Source organism: Tachypleus tridentatus, chromosome 13, assembly GCF_004210375.1.
Source record: "Tachypleus tridentatus isolate NWPU-2018 chromosome 13, ASM421037v1, whole genome shotgun sequence".
NCBI lineage: Eukaryota > Metazoa > Arthropoda > Merostomata > Xiphosura > Limulidae > Tachypleus > Tachypleus tridentatus.
The window spans coordinates 70676886-70691532 of NC_134837.1; the positions used below are offsets into that span (position 1 = coordinate 70676886).

At 36.2% G+C, this 14647-nt stretch overlaps 1 protein-coding gene across 4 annotated transcripts in view; it reads left to right on the plus strand.

The window, feature by feature from the left end:
- Positions 1–14647, plus strand: part of LOC143237030 (BAI1-associated protein 3-like) — a 201416-nt gene that overhangs the window by 130719 nt on the left and 56050 nt on the right. For all 4 annotated transcript variants that reach the window (XM_076475861.1, XM_076475862.1, XM_076475863.1 and 1 more), the window contains exons 4-10: positions 2825–2992; positions 5500–5566; positions 9162–9426; positions 12499–12543; positions 12815–12892; positions 13572–13656; positions 13822–14028. In XM_076475861.1, coding sequence (XP_076331976.1) covers positions 2825–2992; positions 5500–5566; positions 9162–9426; positions 12499–12543; positions 12815–12892; positions 13572–13656; positions 13822–14028 — 915 coding nt within the window. The remainder of the gene's footprint in view (positions 1–2824; positions 2993–5499; positions 5567–9161; positions 9427–12498; positions 12544–12814; positions 12893–13571; positions 13657–13821; positions 14029–14647) is intronic.

The window sequence follows — 14647 nt, forward strand, 5'->3', positions numbered from 1 at the left end:
GTGGATAATGTGTGTAATGATTGTATTGATAATCACATCGATAATGTGATTAATAGTAAAAGTACAAGCAAGTGTTTATTATCTTCTACAAAGTGTTTAATTATCACTGAAGAGTAACTGCCTCTAGTATTTTACAAAAAAATTAATATCTTCCAAAAAATAAAATATATAACAACAGAAATATAATACCGGTATTCTTACTGACATTTGTTTTTGAGAAATCATTAAAAATATAAAATGACTTATTTCTCCTCCCCCAGATCTTCCTCTGTTTATGCTTCTAAATAATAATAATAAAAAAGAATTGTTTCCCGAACGATCTATAATTTAAACAATTTATAACGAAATTTGAATTTATTAGTATACGGAGTATGATTTTGAATAACAATCAAAACATGAGAAAGTAAGTTAACTTGGTAATAATATTGTTGGCCCGGTCTGGCCAGGTGGTTAAGGTACTCGATTCTTAATCTGAGAGTCGTGGGTTCAATTCCCTGTCACACCAAACATGTTCTCCCTTTCAGTTGTGGAGGCGTTATAATGTGCGGTCAATCCCACTATTCGTTGGTAAAAGAGTAGCCCAAGAGTTTGCGGTGGGTGGTGATGACTAGCTGCCTTCCACCTATTTCTACACTGCTAAATTAGGGACGACTAGCGCAGATAACCCTCGTGTAGCTTTGCGCAAAATTCAAAAACAAACATGCCAATATGTTATTCCGTTCAAGAGGAGGAAGAGGTCTCGTGTACCTGACCCTCTTGGGTATACAAATAAATATACCTAAATACCAGAGAGAGAGAGAGATTCAGCTCAATTATAAATAGATTTAATGTACACAAGTGAACAGTCTTTATCACTAACCTAGGGCAGGATATGGAAAATGTCTTAACTGGAAGAAACATTTGTACACTTACCACATTTATTTGCATGAAAATAAAGTGTTGGTGCATTATTACGTCGTATTTATTGTTTGATGGGGAAACAAACTTCCTGTAAAGCAAAAAGCTGTACAATGAGCTGTCTATGTTGTGTCGACCACGAGTTTGAACCCCAATTTCGAAAGGATCAGTTATAACCACCCCTAATTTTGAGCCGAATTTACAACACTAAAATCAGGCGTTCGATTCTCCTCGGTGGACACAGCAGATAGCCCGATGTGCCTTTGATATAAGAAAAAAACGCACACACCCTAATTTTGATTTCATATCAGCAAAAAAGAAGCCAATAGCACCCGCCGCCCCGTGGGCTTTATCAAGCACTTTAAAATCAAACAACAGAATTACTGTGATTTTCCGGGCGTGACATGGCCAAGTGGGTTAAAGCGTTCGACTCGTAATCCGATGGTTGCGGGTTCGAATCCCCATCACACCAAACATGCCCTTTCAGCCGTAGGAGCGTTATAATGTGGCTGTCAATCCCACTATTCGTTGGTAAAAGAGTAGCGCAAGAGTTGGCGGTGAGTGGTGATGAGTAGTACCTTGCCTCTAGTCTTACACTGCTAAATTAGGGACGGCTAGTGCAGATAGCCCTCGTGCAGCTTCGCGCGAGATTCAAAAAACAAATAAACAGACAATTCCTAAATTTTCCACAAATGAATGTCGAGAGTAGCTGTACAAAACATACGCTCCGGGGGCCACGCACAGCCCTTTAACTATTCCAATCAGCTCATTAAATATAATAATAATTTAAAAAAAAATAACGTGTGAAAAGTGTGTGGGTGTTGTTTTGGTGCAAAACCAAATAATGGTATATTTATGTTCTGTTCACCACAGTGAATTCAGCTCTAGATTTTAGCGTTATAAGTCCATCCGTAAACTGACCGCTAACCAACTGGAGGATAGCCCTAGATTCTAGGGCCTAGAAGAAATAAATACTCTGTTATTTGTTGATAAGATGCGGCTGTTTTTAGGTCTCTTTCTTTCCTAAAACGTGTATTAAAATGTCCCTAGTGTCAAAAAGTACCATTAATTTTGTTGCTACTTTCGTTTTGAGATTTTTTTTTTTAATATTAAGAATATTCGATAAAAATAAATATATCTTATTTATTTTCCTTGTTAAAGGTTCTACACTAATTTCGCTAATAGGTCTGATTCACAAATAAAACTAAACATCTATAAAATACGAGTATTAATCTTTGCTCCAAAGATTTTCAACCTTTGGTGCTTTGCAATTACCAGATAAATAAAGATGTACTCTTCTAATATACAGTGTATTCAACGACATCACTTCTCGAACACCGGATTCTTGAATATGCAATCCGACACGTGTGTGTGTGTTTTCTTATAGCAAAGCCACATTGGGCTATCTGCTGAGTTCATCGAGGGGAATCGAACTCCTGATTTTGGCGTTGTAATTCCGTAGACTTACCTCTGTTCCAGCGGTGGACAATCCGATACGTAAATGTTAGGTTAGGCCCGGCTAATGACTGCTTATAGACGAAGTTTTCTGTTTCCCCGATACTCCATTAAACACATTTTCGTTTTTATTTGTTTCAATAGAGTATCGAGAATCAATAATATATTTATTTATATTAAAAACAGCTGAAACGAGGAAGTTTGAAAAAGTATATAAAAATAAATTACTATAGTCATTGCTTTTTAATACCATTATTATTATGTACATTTACAAGACGTGCTTTTGTGGGTGAAGCTTGTTTATCTGTGTAAACGTTTTTTCATATTTTATTGACAGAGTAAAATATCATATATATAAGATATAAGAGGAATAACCTTTATTTTTTCTACCATAAGCAATTTGGACTTATAAAGGCTTTTATTTGGTCAGTAATAAATTATTTCAGGGTAATTTTATGTTTCTTGTTTCAAGTGTGAGCAGCTTTACGTAGAGGTTTTATACACCATTAAACATAAACTTGGAGCAAGCAGTGGGAATTATGATGCCTATGCTGGCGACCTCTATGATTATGCCCAAGAAGCTTTCGGAATGTCTTCCGATAATCATCGGCGGCTGCTTGCAGTTGCTCAAGAGGAAAAGGTAACAAGAATAGGATAAATACTAGTGTATAATATAACTTTATACAAAAGTCTTTTGTACATTTAGTGGAATATCCGCAAGATGGCTAGCAAAGTCTAAAGATGTATTTTTGATTAAAAATACTACATGAAGGGTGATTACAAAAATTGTTGTTTCAACGAACAAAACCTAAGCTACCTTATAGCTACTAATAACATCTTTGTTTCAATATCGAGACTCTAGACCATCTTATAAATAATATTAATATTTGCTTCTAGTACTGTTTGGTACCTCAATATACGAGACCAAAGGTACTTTATGGCGAGCAGGCATTTTTTTTGTTTCAATATACCAAACCCTAACTGCTTTATAGCTAATATTAACATTATATGTTTCATAACTTTATTATAAGTTGCAGCTTTTACAGTAAAGTACACCCTTGTGCAAATTAATTGAAACAAATGGTCATTTTACAATATTTTCAGCATGGCAGCCGGTGTAGGCTCACTAGACCCTCTGATTTCCTTTAATAGTCATTTTTTTTCACACAGACGGCATCATTAGCTGTGTTTTGCAGTACGGTCGATCTGTTTTTGGGATATATGACGAAATTTTGAGGAACATTACGTCATTCGAAATTGCGTTAGAAGGGCAAGGAGACCAGTCAAAAAACAACTTCTTACCAACTCAATGAAGAAAAAATGGTATCAATGGGATCTGAAATACAAGAACTGGACGCAAGAACAATGGAGGAAGGTGTTATTCAGTGACGAGACTCATTTCTTCGTACAGGGTCAAAGAAGTCTGCATGTTCGCAGATCTTCAGGTGAGAAACTACGAGAATCTCACATCAATCAGTTCGTAAAACATCCCTTGAAGAAGATGTTTTGGGGCTTTTTCAGTTACTATGGCTTCGGAGGCTTACATATTGCAGAAGGTATGATGCGAGGACCACAGTATATCGAAGTTATGCAGAGAAGAGTCATTCCAGAATTGAAAAAAGAGATTTCCAGATGGATCTGGCATTTTTCAGCAAGATCTGGCTCCGTGCCACACATCGAAACTTGTGAAGAATTTTATGACTATAACGCGAATAAAGGTACTGGACTGGCTTGGAAACTTTCCGGACTTAAATCCTGTTGCAAATCTTTGGGCGATTTGTAAAGAAAGACTTCGGGGAAAAGACTGTACTACAAAAAAAATAAGCTAATTGAGGCCATAATTGAGGTGTGGTATCGCGATCCAAAAATTAATAAAGATTGCAGTCAACTCGTGGACTCGATGTCAAAGCGGATTAATGATCTTCTGAAAAATAAAGACGGTCATATCATGTAGTAATTTGTGAGTAATTTTTGTATTCTCAGAAATAAAACGCAAAAAATTGAAAAAATCGTAATTTTCCGTTTTGTTTCAATTAGTTTGCACAAGGGTGTAAGATTAGTTTTAGAACAGGTAATATCTTTCGATCAAGTACAGAAGTATTTATGGTAAAGAACATTTAGCGTTTAATGTTTTTAAACATTAACATCACATGAACTTACCATGATTTCGCCACTAAAATTCATAGATAAAACACTTATTAGAGAAATTACATAAAGTGGTTTTCTAATCCACCAAGGGCGTTATAATGTGACGGCCATTCCCACTATTCGTTGGTAAAACAGTAGCCCAAGAGTTGGCGGTGGGTAATGATGACTAGCTGCTTTCCCTCTAGTTTTACACTGCTAAATTAGGGACGGCTAACGTTGATAGCTCTTATGTAGCTTTGTGTGAAATACAAAAATAAAACAATCATTTTCGTCCCTGGAATAAAAATTAAACACATGTTAAGAAAATTGTATAAGGAACCCACCACACCAGGAACCATTTACAAAATACAGTGTAACAGTTGTCCAGCCTTTTGCAAAGACGAAACAGGACGTAACTTGAAGTTCGGGTTTTTGGTGTTCTTTTAACAGAAAAAAACGTCACGGTACTAAAACACGGTCCTGACACCAACAGACGATAAATCAAACAATTATCAAATATCCAGGTCGTTAATTCCCCACACATTCGTAAGCTAATAGAAATATTTTACAAAAGAATATACGCTATAGGTTTTTATGTGTAGTCGTTTTTGCATTGTTTTTTGTTTTGTTGAACCTGATAATGGTCGAACCAGTGACCAAAACGTCGTACCTGTTTTAAAAACTAATCTTACTTACTGTGAAACTTGTAAATATGTTTTATTGATAAGTAAATTCAAAATGAAAACATTTTGTGCTTAAGTGTACGAGACTCCAAACTATTTCATAATTAATAGTAAGTATTTGTGCTTTAGTGAGCGAGACATAGGCTACCGTATTGTTAGTACGATTAGTTGTGTATTTCATTATATACGATATTCAAACTCTATTATTGCTAATTGTTTGTACTATTATTAATATTTTTGTGTTTTAGTATGCGATAACGTAATCTATCTTGTATAGCTGGTTCAGACCAAAAACTATTTTATAACCGATATTAATATGCTTGCCTCTCATTTTCAGCCACCTATACCAGTTTTGAACGTGGTTGTTGTAGAAGCCAGAGATCTGGAAGCTAAAGACTCAGACGGTACGTGACATTTATAATCAAGTAAGAAGCGTAGAAGTAGTTGAACACCTATCTTTGTCACATAACTATCTTTGTAACTGATAGATGAAATGTTATCGCAACGGTTACGATAAGGCATTTAATCACCTGAGGTAAGAACTAAAAACCACGAAGAGTGTATAACCTAAATCGTAGTTTTGACATTTTTCTCAGTAGCGGGTAAGTTAGGACTACTACTGTACAGAAGATAAAAATTATATTATGATAGGATGTAGCAGTGCAGATGTGGCGAATAATTAAAGTTTGTTAATTAATTCGTCCTGTAATATGTGAAATCAGCTTTCGTCATTTTAATGAACATGTCTTTATAATTCAATACCATCAAGGTTTAAAGTTGCGAATGCAAACAAAAAACATAAACAGTAATCTATAGATTTGTGGTTTGAATAAATTATGTCTACCTGTATCTCGACCCATGTTTCCTAATGTTTGTTTGTTTTCGAATTTCGCGCAAAGCTACACGAGGGCTAACTGTGCCAGCCGATCCTAATTTAGCAGCGTATGACTAGAGGGAAGGCAGCTAGTTATCACCACCCACCGCCAACTCTTGAGCTACTCTTTTACCAACGAATAATGGGATTAACGGTCACATAATAACGCCCCCACGGCTGAAAAACCGAGTATGTTTGGTGTGACGGGGATTCTAACCCACGACTCTCAGATTACGAGTCGAGCGACCCTTATCCACCTGACTGTGCCGAGCCGTTTCCTTACGTTCTTACGATCTCCGTTTGCAGGTTTTTAAATTCCCAATTATTATTTATCTTATTGGAATTACTTTTCAGTGTGTTTGTTCCGGTTTCAAATTTTAGCTTTTTTTTTCTTCTCTCATTTGGACAGGAAGGGCAGCATTAAGTGTGTGGCAATAAGTCTCCTAAATAGAAAAATAGTGATTCCCTTCCTTATTAAACACCAAATTGAAACAAGAATCGATGTTCGATATGAATAAGAGTTTGTCTAGCCACGTAGCTCGTTAAAAGTCAAATTAAAATATTATTGGATTTAGGAGAGGTTTTTTTATTTTCCTCAATCAAAATTCATCTTTACACGGTAGGTGTCACTGTTGTAAACACTTAAGTTTCAACACTTAAATGCTTAATCCGTGTATTATAAAATAATCCACGAAATCTTATAAAACAGGCTTGCTCTATTTGTCTAGTAAAGGAGGAGTAGCCTTATTAGTGAAGAATTAGGAGTAGAAACCGATAATTTCGTTAGATATTTATTTACTTTCGGTAAGGCCCGGCATGGCCAGGTGGGTTAGGCGTTCGACTCGTTATCCGATGGTCGCGGGTTCGAATCCCCGTTACACCAAACATGCCCTTTCAGCCGTAGGAGCGTTATAATGTCGCTGTCAATCCCACTTTTCGTTGGTAAAAGAGTAGCCCAAGAGCTGGCGGTGGATGGTGATGACTAGCTGCCTTCCCTCTAGTCTTATACTGCAAAATTAGGGACAGCTAGCGCAGATAGCCCTCGTATATCTTTACATGAAATCCAAAACAAACAAACTTTAGGTACGTCACTGCTGACAGTCACAGCTGCGTTTTTGCTTGTTTTTTTAAACGCCAGTACTATGTTCGAGTTTACTTTACTTTAACGACGCTGTTCTAAGTGAAATTATAGGAATCCTATTGAAAAGTGACCAAATGAGTGCTTATGGTGGGTTCCAAGTTCAGAAAAGCTGATTTTGTGGGGGAAATGTGTAAAGTTTCTTTACGCAAAGTTGATTTTATATTTCCTTCGTTTTTGTTATTTGAATGAACAATGAAACCTCGGAAAACGAATGATTCGATTTCAATGCTAGAAACGTTCCTCAAAATATAGACATATACGTAAATGAATCGCTCGCTGGTTAAGCAATAGGCGTTTTCACTCAGGCTAGAAATTGAGATGAAATGTACTGATAAGTCATGTAACATAATTTAACTCTATTGTCAACAGGCCCACTAGGGGTTTCAATCAACAAAAATGAACTGATATTTGGCAAAAGAATAATATTTATTTTTGGGATACAAGTAACGCCAATTGGTTGGCTTAAAAATATTATTTCAATAATTATTTTGTTGTAATTTGTCTCCTCGCATGTCCCAGTTTATGAAAACGAACTATGGCTTTCTGTATATGATCGTTCTGAAAACTAGAAATATGAGGAAAATTAAATAATTCACTTCATGAACCATCCAACAATACTGATTAAAACAAATATACTGCACATAAACTGTTGAACGATCCTTTAGTCATGAGTCTATCCATGGCAACAATCCATTGTAAAATGTCTGGGATGTTTGTGAACTAAATATATGTGTTAAACCTTTTGTCCCTAATGGTATGAGTAGCGTCTGGAACGACAGGCCTTTGTTTTAACGCAAACAAATTGTATAAATATAGTGTAAATATTAGGCCTAACATACAGCGTGTCAGTGTGTATACTATAAATGATCACTGGATTTGCCAACGTTCAGTTGAAAAATTCTTGTTTTTCCATTACAAAGTATTCCAAGTAGTTTTGCTCATCGCGATAACTTCAGCCTTCTTTCGTTATTCACATTATCGTAAAAAGAACTAATGCGTGAACAGAGATGCAACTGTTTGTAATTGAAATCAAACTTTTAATAGTTTGTTTTTTTCGGGAGAATCGATTAAGTTGATTACGTCAAAAACTGGACCAACCTTTTTTAACAGTTTAAAAGAAAAACAAGTTAATGTGAAATATTTTCAGAGTATATCCTCGGTAAGGAACCACATTACTAACGATTCCGTACCTAACAGAGTCAGTTGGAGTCAACATATACAGTTCTTATGATTCCGTGCCTGAGTCATTTGGAGTCAACATACACAGTTCTCACGATTTCCTCCCTTAAAGAGTCAGTTGAAGTCAACATACACAGTTCTCACGATTGCGTACCTAACAGGGTCAGTTTGGAGTCAATAAGCACAGTTCTCACAATTCTCTCCCTAACAGAGTCAGTTGAGGTAACAATCCATGTTACTAATAGGATTATCCATCATAGTATCACTTGGTATGTTATAATTTAAGATGAAACTTTTATTATTTGCCTCCAATAGCTCAGCAGTATGTCTGTATGTTTATAAGATAAAAATTGTAGTTAGATCCCATATCTAACTACATAAGCCAAATTAATTTAGCTTATTAAGAAACCGTAGCGTAAAATCCACTACCACCAATACTCACGAGCAATCCTTGATCTCCTAACCCTAATTATTACCTTTATTATTGTTACTGATTTTCACCAAGCTATTTTCTGAACTAAAAACTTAAGTCACAAAAGCACAACTATAAATTAATAATTATAGAAAACACTTAACCCAATTTACGTCCTTTCTGTTCACTCGTAACTTCTTTCAACATTCTCAGTTTCAAACGTTTTGTATTATTTTTCTAACCTTTATTTAAATATAATTAAAAGGGCACAAAAATTTCATTGAACCCACTAACTTCAGTCGGTTAATGACAAACCTCTTCTTGTTCTAAAGAAAATATCGGAATTATTGATTCAGTGTTAAATTATCCTCCCTGCCTCGCCATTTCTTTTAGGTTATAGCGACCCCTACTGTATGCTTGGTATACAACCTGGAGATGCAACCGAGGCCAGAAGAAACAGTTCTGACGAAGAAACTAAACATGGCGGATCAAATCCAAGCCCTAAACGACAAGGTCTTAAGAAACTTGGCGCGAGTTTGAAACTTCGAGATCGTAGCCCAAGTAAAACGTCACCGGATAGTCTTCCTGCCAAATTCATCAGGACCACAACTGTAAAACAGAACACCCTGAATCCAGTGTGGAATGAAAAGTTTAGCTTGTAAGTCCAATATTTTGATCATATACGTACATTTGGTATTGATTGTTAATGAAACAATGATATAACATAGGTACTTAGAATGAAATGAAGGTAAACGCCCTTTCTTTTTTATGCAACTATCATGAATGAGGTGTTGAAAATATGAACATTCCTATATTGATGGCACCCTCTGGTGGTATGTAATGAGTACATTCAGTTTTCGTAATACTTAATTCTGGGTATGCACTCTATATACCCGTACAAAGCTATGAGCTCTTTTCAAAGTGTGAGAACCAGTATAATTGGAACATTCTCTAGAAAGAAAGGACAAGTCTAGATAGATTATTGTCTAGACTTAGAAAACTAGCACAACTAAATAATTTTCCAGAGTTTAAAAAGACTGGTTTAACTGAAGTATTTTCCACACTGAGCTGACTAGTATAATTTGGGATTGTATAATATTGATTGATATTTTCTACCTTGACAAAAAATACATCTGCACGTTTCGTGGTTCAAGTAAAAAGAATAGTTTGTCTTTCGAGACAGGATAGCAAAAGAAAAAATAGACGAAATGTAACGCTGAACAAGAAATGTGGTCATTAGAAGACTGCAAGAATAACAGAACATTGAAACTGTTTTAACGTAACGTCTTTGTTGAGTGTTAGGTTTGTATACATGGTTGAATTATATACATGACTGTACATGTTGAGTTTACTGTTTTGTATACATGCTGGGTTTACTACTCTGTATTCATACATGTTGGGTTTACGACTCCGTATTTAGACATGCTGAGTTTACTACTCTGTATTCATACATGTTAGGCTTACTACTCTGTATACACACACGTTAGGTTTACTACTATATTTACTTTGTATACGTGATTGTTAGGGACCTGAGTGTATAAAGTAAATAATATGCAGTATTAGGTACCTTAAATATTTTTAGCAGTGTAAAATACAAAGTGTGAGAACAAGTATAATTGGAACATTCTCCAATAGCTGGAGAATATGAAAATATGAACATTCCTATATTGATGGCACCCTCTTTAACTTACTGTTTGTAAGTATTCTATCCTTCTTCTTGAAGGGCGTCAGGCTGTTAGTTATCTACATACATCTCAGTGAAAACGTCACTATAAACCATCACTCTCATAGATCACGTTCAGTACAGACGTCATGAATGTATGATGCTGTTTTGTTTTTGTGTTTGTTTTTCATTAACGAGTCTTAAAGTGTTGCACCTATTTCCTAGATTCGAGTCAACGCAGAGTGGTCAAGTCGGCAGTTAAACCCCAAAACATCGTGCAGATTAATACTTGTTTGTTACCTTCGTAAATTTAGTAAATGATTGTTTAGTACCTGTTGGAGTCTGGAGACTATTTCACCTTGTTTAGTAACTAACGTTTGGAGCCTGGAGACCACCTTCAACTTATTTAGTAATTGTTGGGGTCTGGAGACTACTTTCAGCTTGTTTAGTAACTCTTCTAGTGTGGAGACTATCTCCACCATGTTTTGAAGCTTTAGGCTTGCCTTCAAGAACAGCACGATCAGGATAACATCATTAACACATCAAAGTTTATTGGTTCACCTCCCGTTTAACCTGAACCCTATCCAAGTTAGCCCATCTGTTGCTGTACTCATAATATTTTCCAATGTACAGGTTGAAACATGGCGAACAGAGACAGTCTTGTCGAATGTCTTCCTTTACTGGGTACGATTTAGTGAGTTTGTTTTCTATCTTTACTGTTGCTCTCTATTTACAATATAAGTTTCTCAGTAAATGGATGTTATTCTTACCGGTTCCGATCTTTTCTAAGATGTACCTCAGCCTCCAATGTCATAAAGATTAAATTGTCTTCCGATAATCGATGAAGACAATGATGAGAGATAAGTTAAACTGTCTTACTTGTTACAAGTTGAACTTCTGTTGCTCCAATTTTTCTTAAACCCATCTACACGTTTACCAGTTCTCTTTCTGCTGTTGGTGTTATTGTTATTAACAGAATAGACAGCACGGACTTGCTCGCATGGCCGATTAAAGCTATTTCCCAAATGGTAAACAGTGCCCTTTCTTGTTTGAAGTGGGGATAACAACTGATTGAATCCTGTCACCAAGCTATTCCTCCATCTGCAGAGTCTAGCTTCGTAGTTTAGTCCTGAGTTCTTAATTAGCTTCAGTGGGAGGTCGTTTGTTTCAGTTTCTTTTTGTCTCTTACTTTCTTCATGGTTTTCTTTAACTCATTCTTTATGATTGTCAGTTCTGCTTCTTGAAGGGCGACAGGCTGTTCGTTATCTGCATACATCTCAGTGAAAACGTCACTATAAACCATCACTTTCATAGATCACGTTCAGTACAGACGTCATGAATGTACGATGCTGTTTTGTTTTTGTGTTTGTTTTTCATTAACGAGTCTTAAAGTGTTGCACCTATTTCCTAGATTCGAGTCAACGCAGAGTGGTCAAGTCGGCAGTTAAACCCCAAAACATCGTGCAGATTAATACTTGAAGTAAGATCCTGTGTGGGTTAAGTAGGAGTCGGATCCTGTGTAGGTTAAGTGTGCGTGTGTTTTTTTATATCAAAGCCATATCGTGCTATCTGCTGAGCTCACCGAGGGGAATCAAACCCCTGATTTTAGCGTTGTAAATCCATAGACTTACCGCTGTATCAGCGGGGAGCATGTGGATTAAGTAGGAGTCAGATCCTGTGTGGGTTAAGTAGGAGTCAGATTCTGTGTAGGTTAAGTACATCGTATAAATGAAGTAAATTAATGTTATATTTCACTTTTCGAAACCGTGCTCAACATTTCATAGGTTTATCATGGTTTCTAATTGAGTTGTCGTTTGCGCAAAAGTTATGTAACAAGTAACAGACGTAAACGTTTTCGTTATGAACAGGGACGAGTAACGGAAATGCTAGTATTCTAGTAGTTGTTCATGACAAAAATCTAGTATTTTACTATTAGTTTTCGAATCTGTTTCGGTCAGTAAACGTTCACTCAAAAAAAAAAAATGTGGTAAGTACCACATTTACCAGTACGTTTTGTTACCTTCGTAAATTTATTCTCATTCATAGTTGTTTTTTTTCCTCTGATAGTGATATCGAAGATCTACACACCGACAAACTACATTTGGATATCTGGTAAGTTAAAAATACTGATTTGTGAACAGTGCACTAAAACATGTTATTATAAAGAACCTAGTTCTCAGGTACATTTTAAGACAAAGTAAATTTATTAATCAAGAGGAAACATATGTTCACATTATGTTTTCCTCACGGTTTCTTGATGTAAGAATGATGGTCTGTCTGATGAGATCGCAGATGTTGTTTGTAAGCGAAAATACGCAAGGTAGAATAGATAATTACTGACGAGTTACTTTGTCCCCTGTATTTGTCATATTTTACATTCCAGGGATCATGATGACGAATCTTCGGTTTTTGATGCAGCAAGAAAACTGAACGAAGTTTCTGGCTTAAAAGGACTTAGCAGGTAATCTTACGAAACATAGCAGCTAATCTTACAAAACATAGCAGGAAATCTTACAAAACATAGCAGGTAATCTTACAAAACATAGCAGGTAATCTTACAAAACATAGCATGTAATCTTACAAAACGTAGCAGGTAATATTACAAAACATAGCAGGTAATATTACAAAACATAGCATGTAATCTTACAAAACATAGCATGTAATCTTACAAAACGTAGCAGGTAATCTTACAAAACATAGCATGTAATCTTATAAAACGTAGCATGTAATCTTAGAAAACGTTGTACCTTTAAGTTCCTGCCGTAAAAACATAGCATGTAATCTTTCAAAACGCTGTACCTTTAAGTTCCTGGCGTAAAACCATAGCATGTAATCTTAGAAAATGCTGTACCTTTAAGTTCCTGGCGTAAAACCATAGCATGTAATCTTAGAAAATGCTGTTTTTTTAAGTTCATGGCTTATGAAAAAAAACAGGTGGCAATCTTATAGAATATGTTTAATGAGATTTCCTGGCGTAAAAACTTCTAGCTTCTTTATACAGGTGTATCAAACACAGTCGTTTTTTTTTTTTTCAGTGAAATTTCCTATTCACAGTTCTCGTGTGCCCCCTGATTTTGTTTTGTTCTGAAACATCATTCATCTAAGAAGTTTATAATAAAATACCTTACTTTATGTTTTAGGTATTTCAAACAAATAGCCCAGTCTGCCCGATCCAGTGGTGACAACGTTGACGACTTCCTTGGTTGTGTTAGTGTTTCTATAGAGGTTAGTTTATCTTCTGTTACTACATTAGTTCATTACATGTACAGTGCCTTTTAATACAGAAAACACATTTTTTCTCAAACGGTTTTTACCTTCTGTAAAATAAGCAAACTTTCTGAAAAAACGCAAGCAAATGGGACTCCTAATATTCTTATTGTTATTCTCTAGGACATTCCGTCCTACGGAATTGACCAGTGGTTTCCTCTACAAGGGAGAAGCCTGAGGTCAACTGTTCAAGGTGAGATTCACCTGAAGTTGACCTTAGGGACTCGTGAGGATCGTGGCCTAGCAGCAGATGAGGACAACTGGAAGGAAGTAGCGGAACATCAAGAACTGTTGTCCCTTTTCATCGATTATGAGCTAAACCATCACCAGGTAGCGCTTCTGTAATTTTTCACGATGGATTTGAATATTAAAGCAAATTTAGAAATATAACATTAATTCTCGGCCCGTCATGGCCAGGTAGTAAAGGCACTCGACTTGTAATTTGAGGGTCGCGGGTTCATATCCCCGTCACACCAAACATTCTCACCCTTTCAGCCGTGGGGGCATTATAATGTAACGGTCGGTCAATCCCACTTTTTATTGGTAAAAGAGTAGCCCAAGAGGTGGTGGTGGATGGTGAAGACTAGTCTTACACTGCTAAATTAGAGACGGCTAGCGCAGATAGTTCTCGTGTGGCTTTGCGCGAAATTCAAAAACAAACAAACACAAACAGTAATTCTGAAAATTAAGTGACTACCGTGTTTTTGTATGTATTGTGTTAACTGAGATAGGAACCACCTGGTTACTACGTTTATACACTGTTGTACAGTGTTAAATGCCGGGGATGTACAGGGAGAATTTCCTTCTTTGTAAACCACCCTGAAGTACAGTATCTTCCTTTCTGCAGACTTTAATTCACACCCCCATCTCAGCCTGCCATCCCTCCCCTTTCGGTCTGATGTGATGTTTAACTTTGACATCTCATTCTAAAGTGTATCAGCTCACAAGA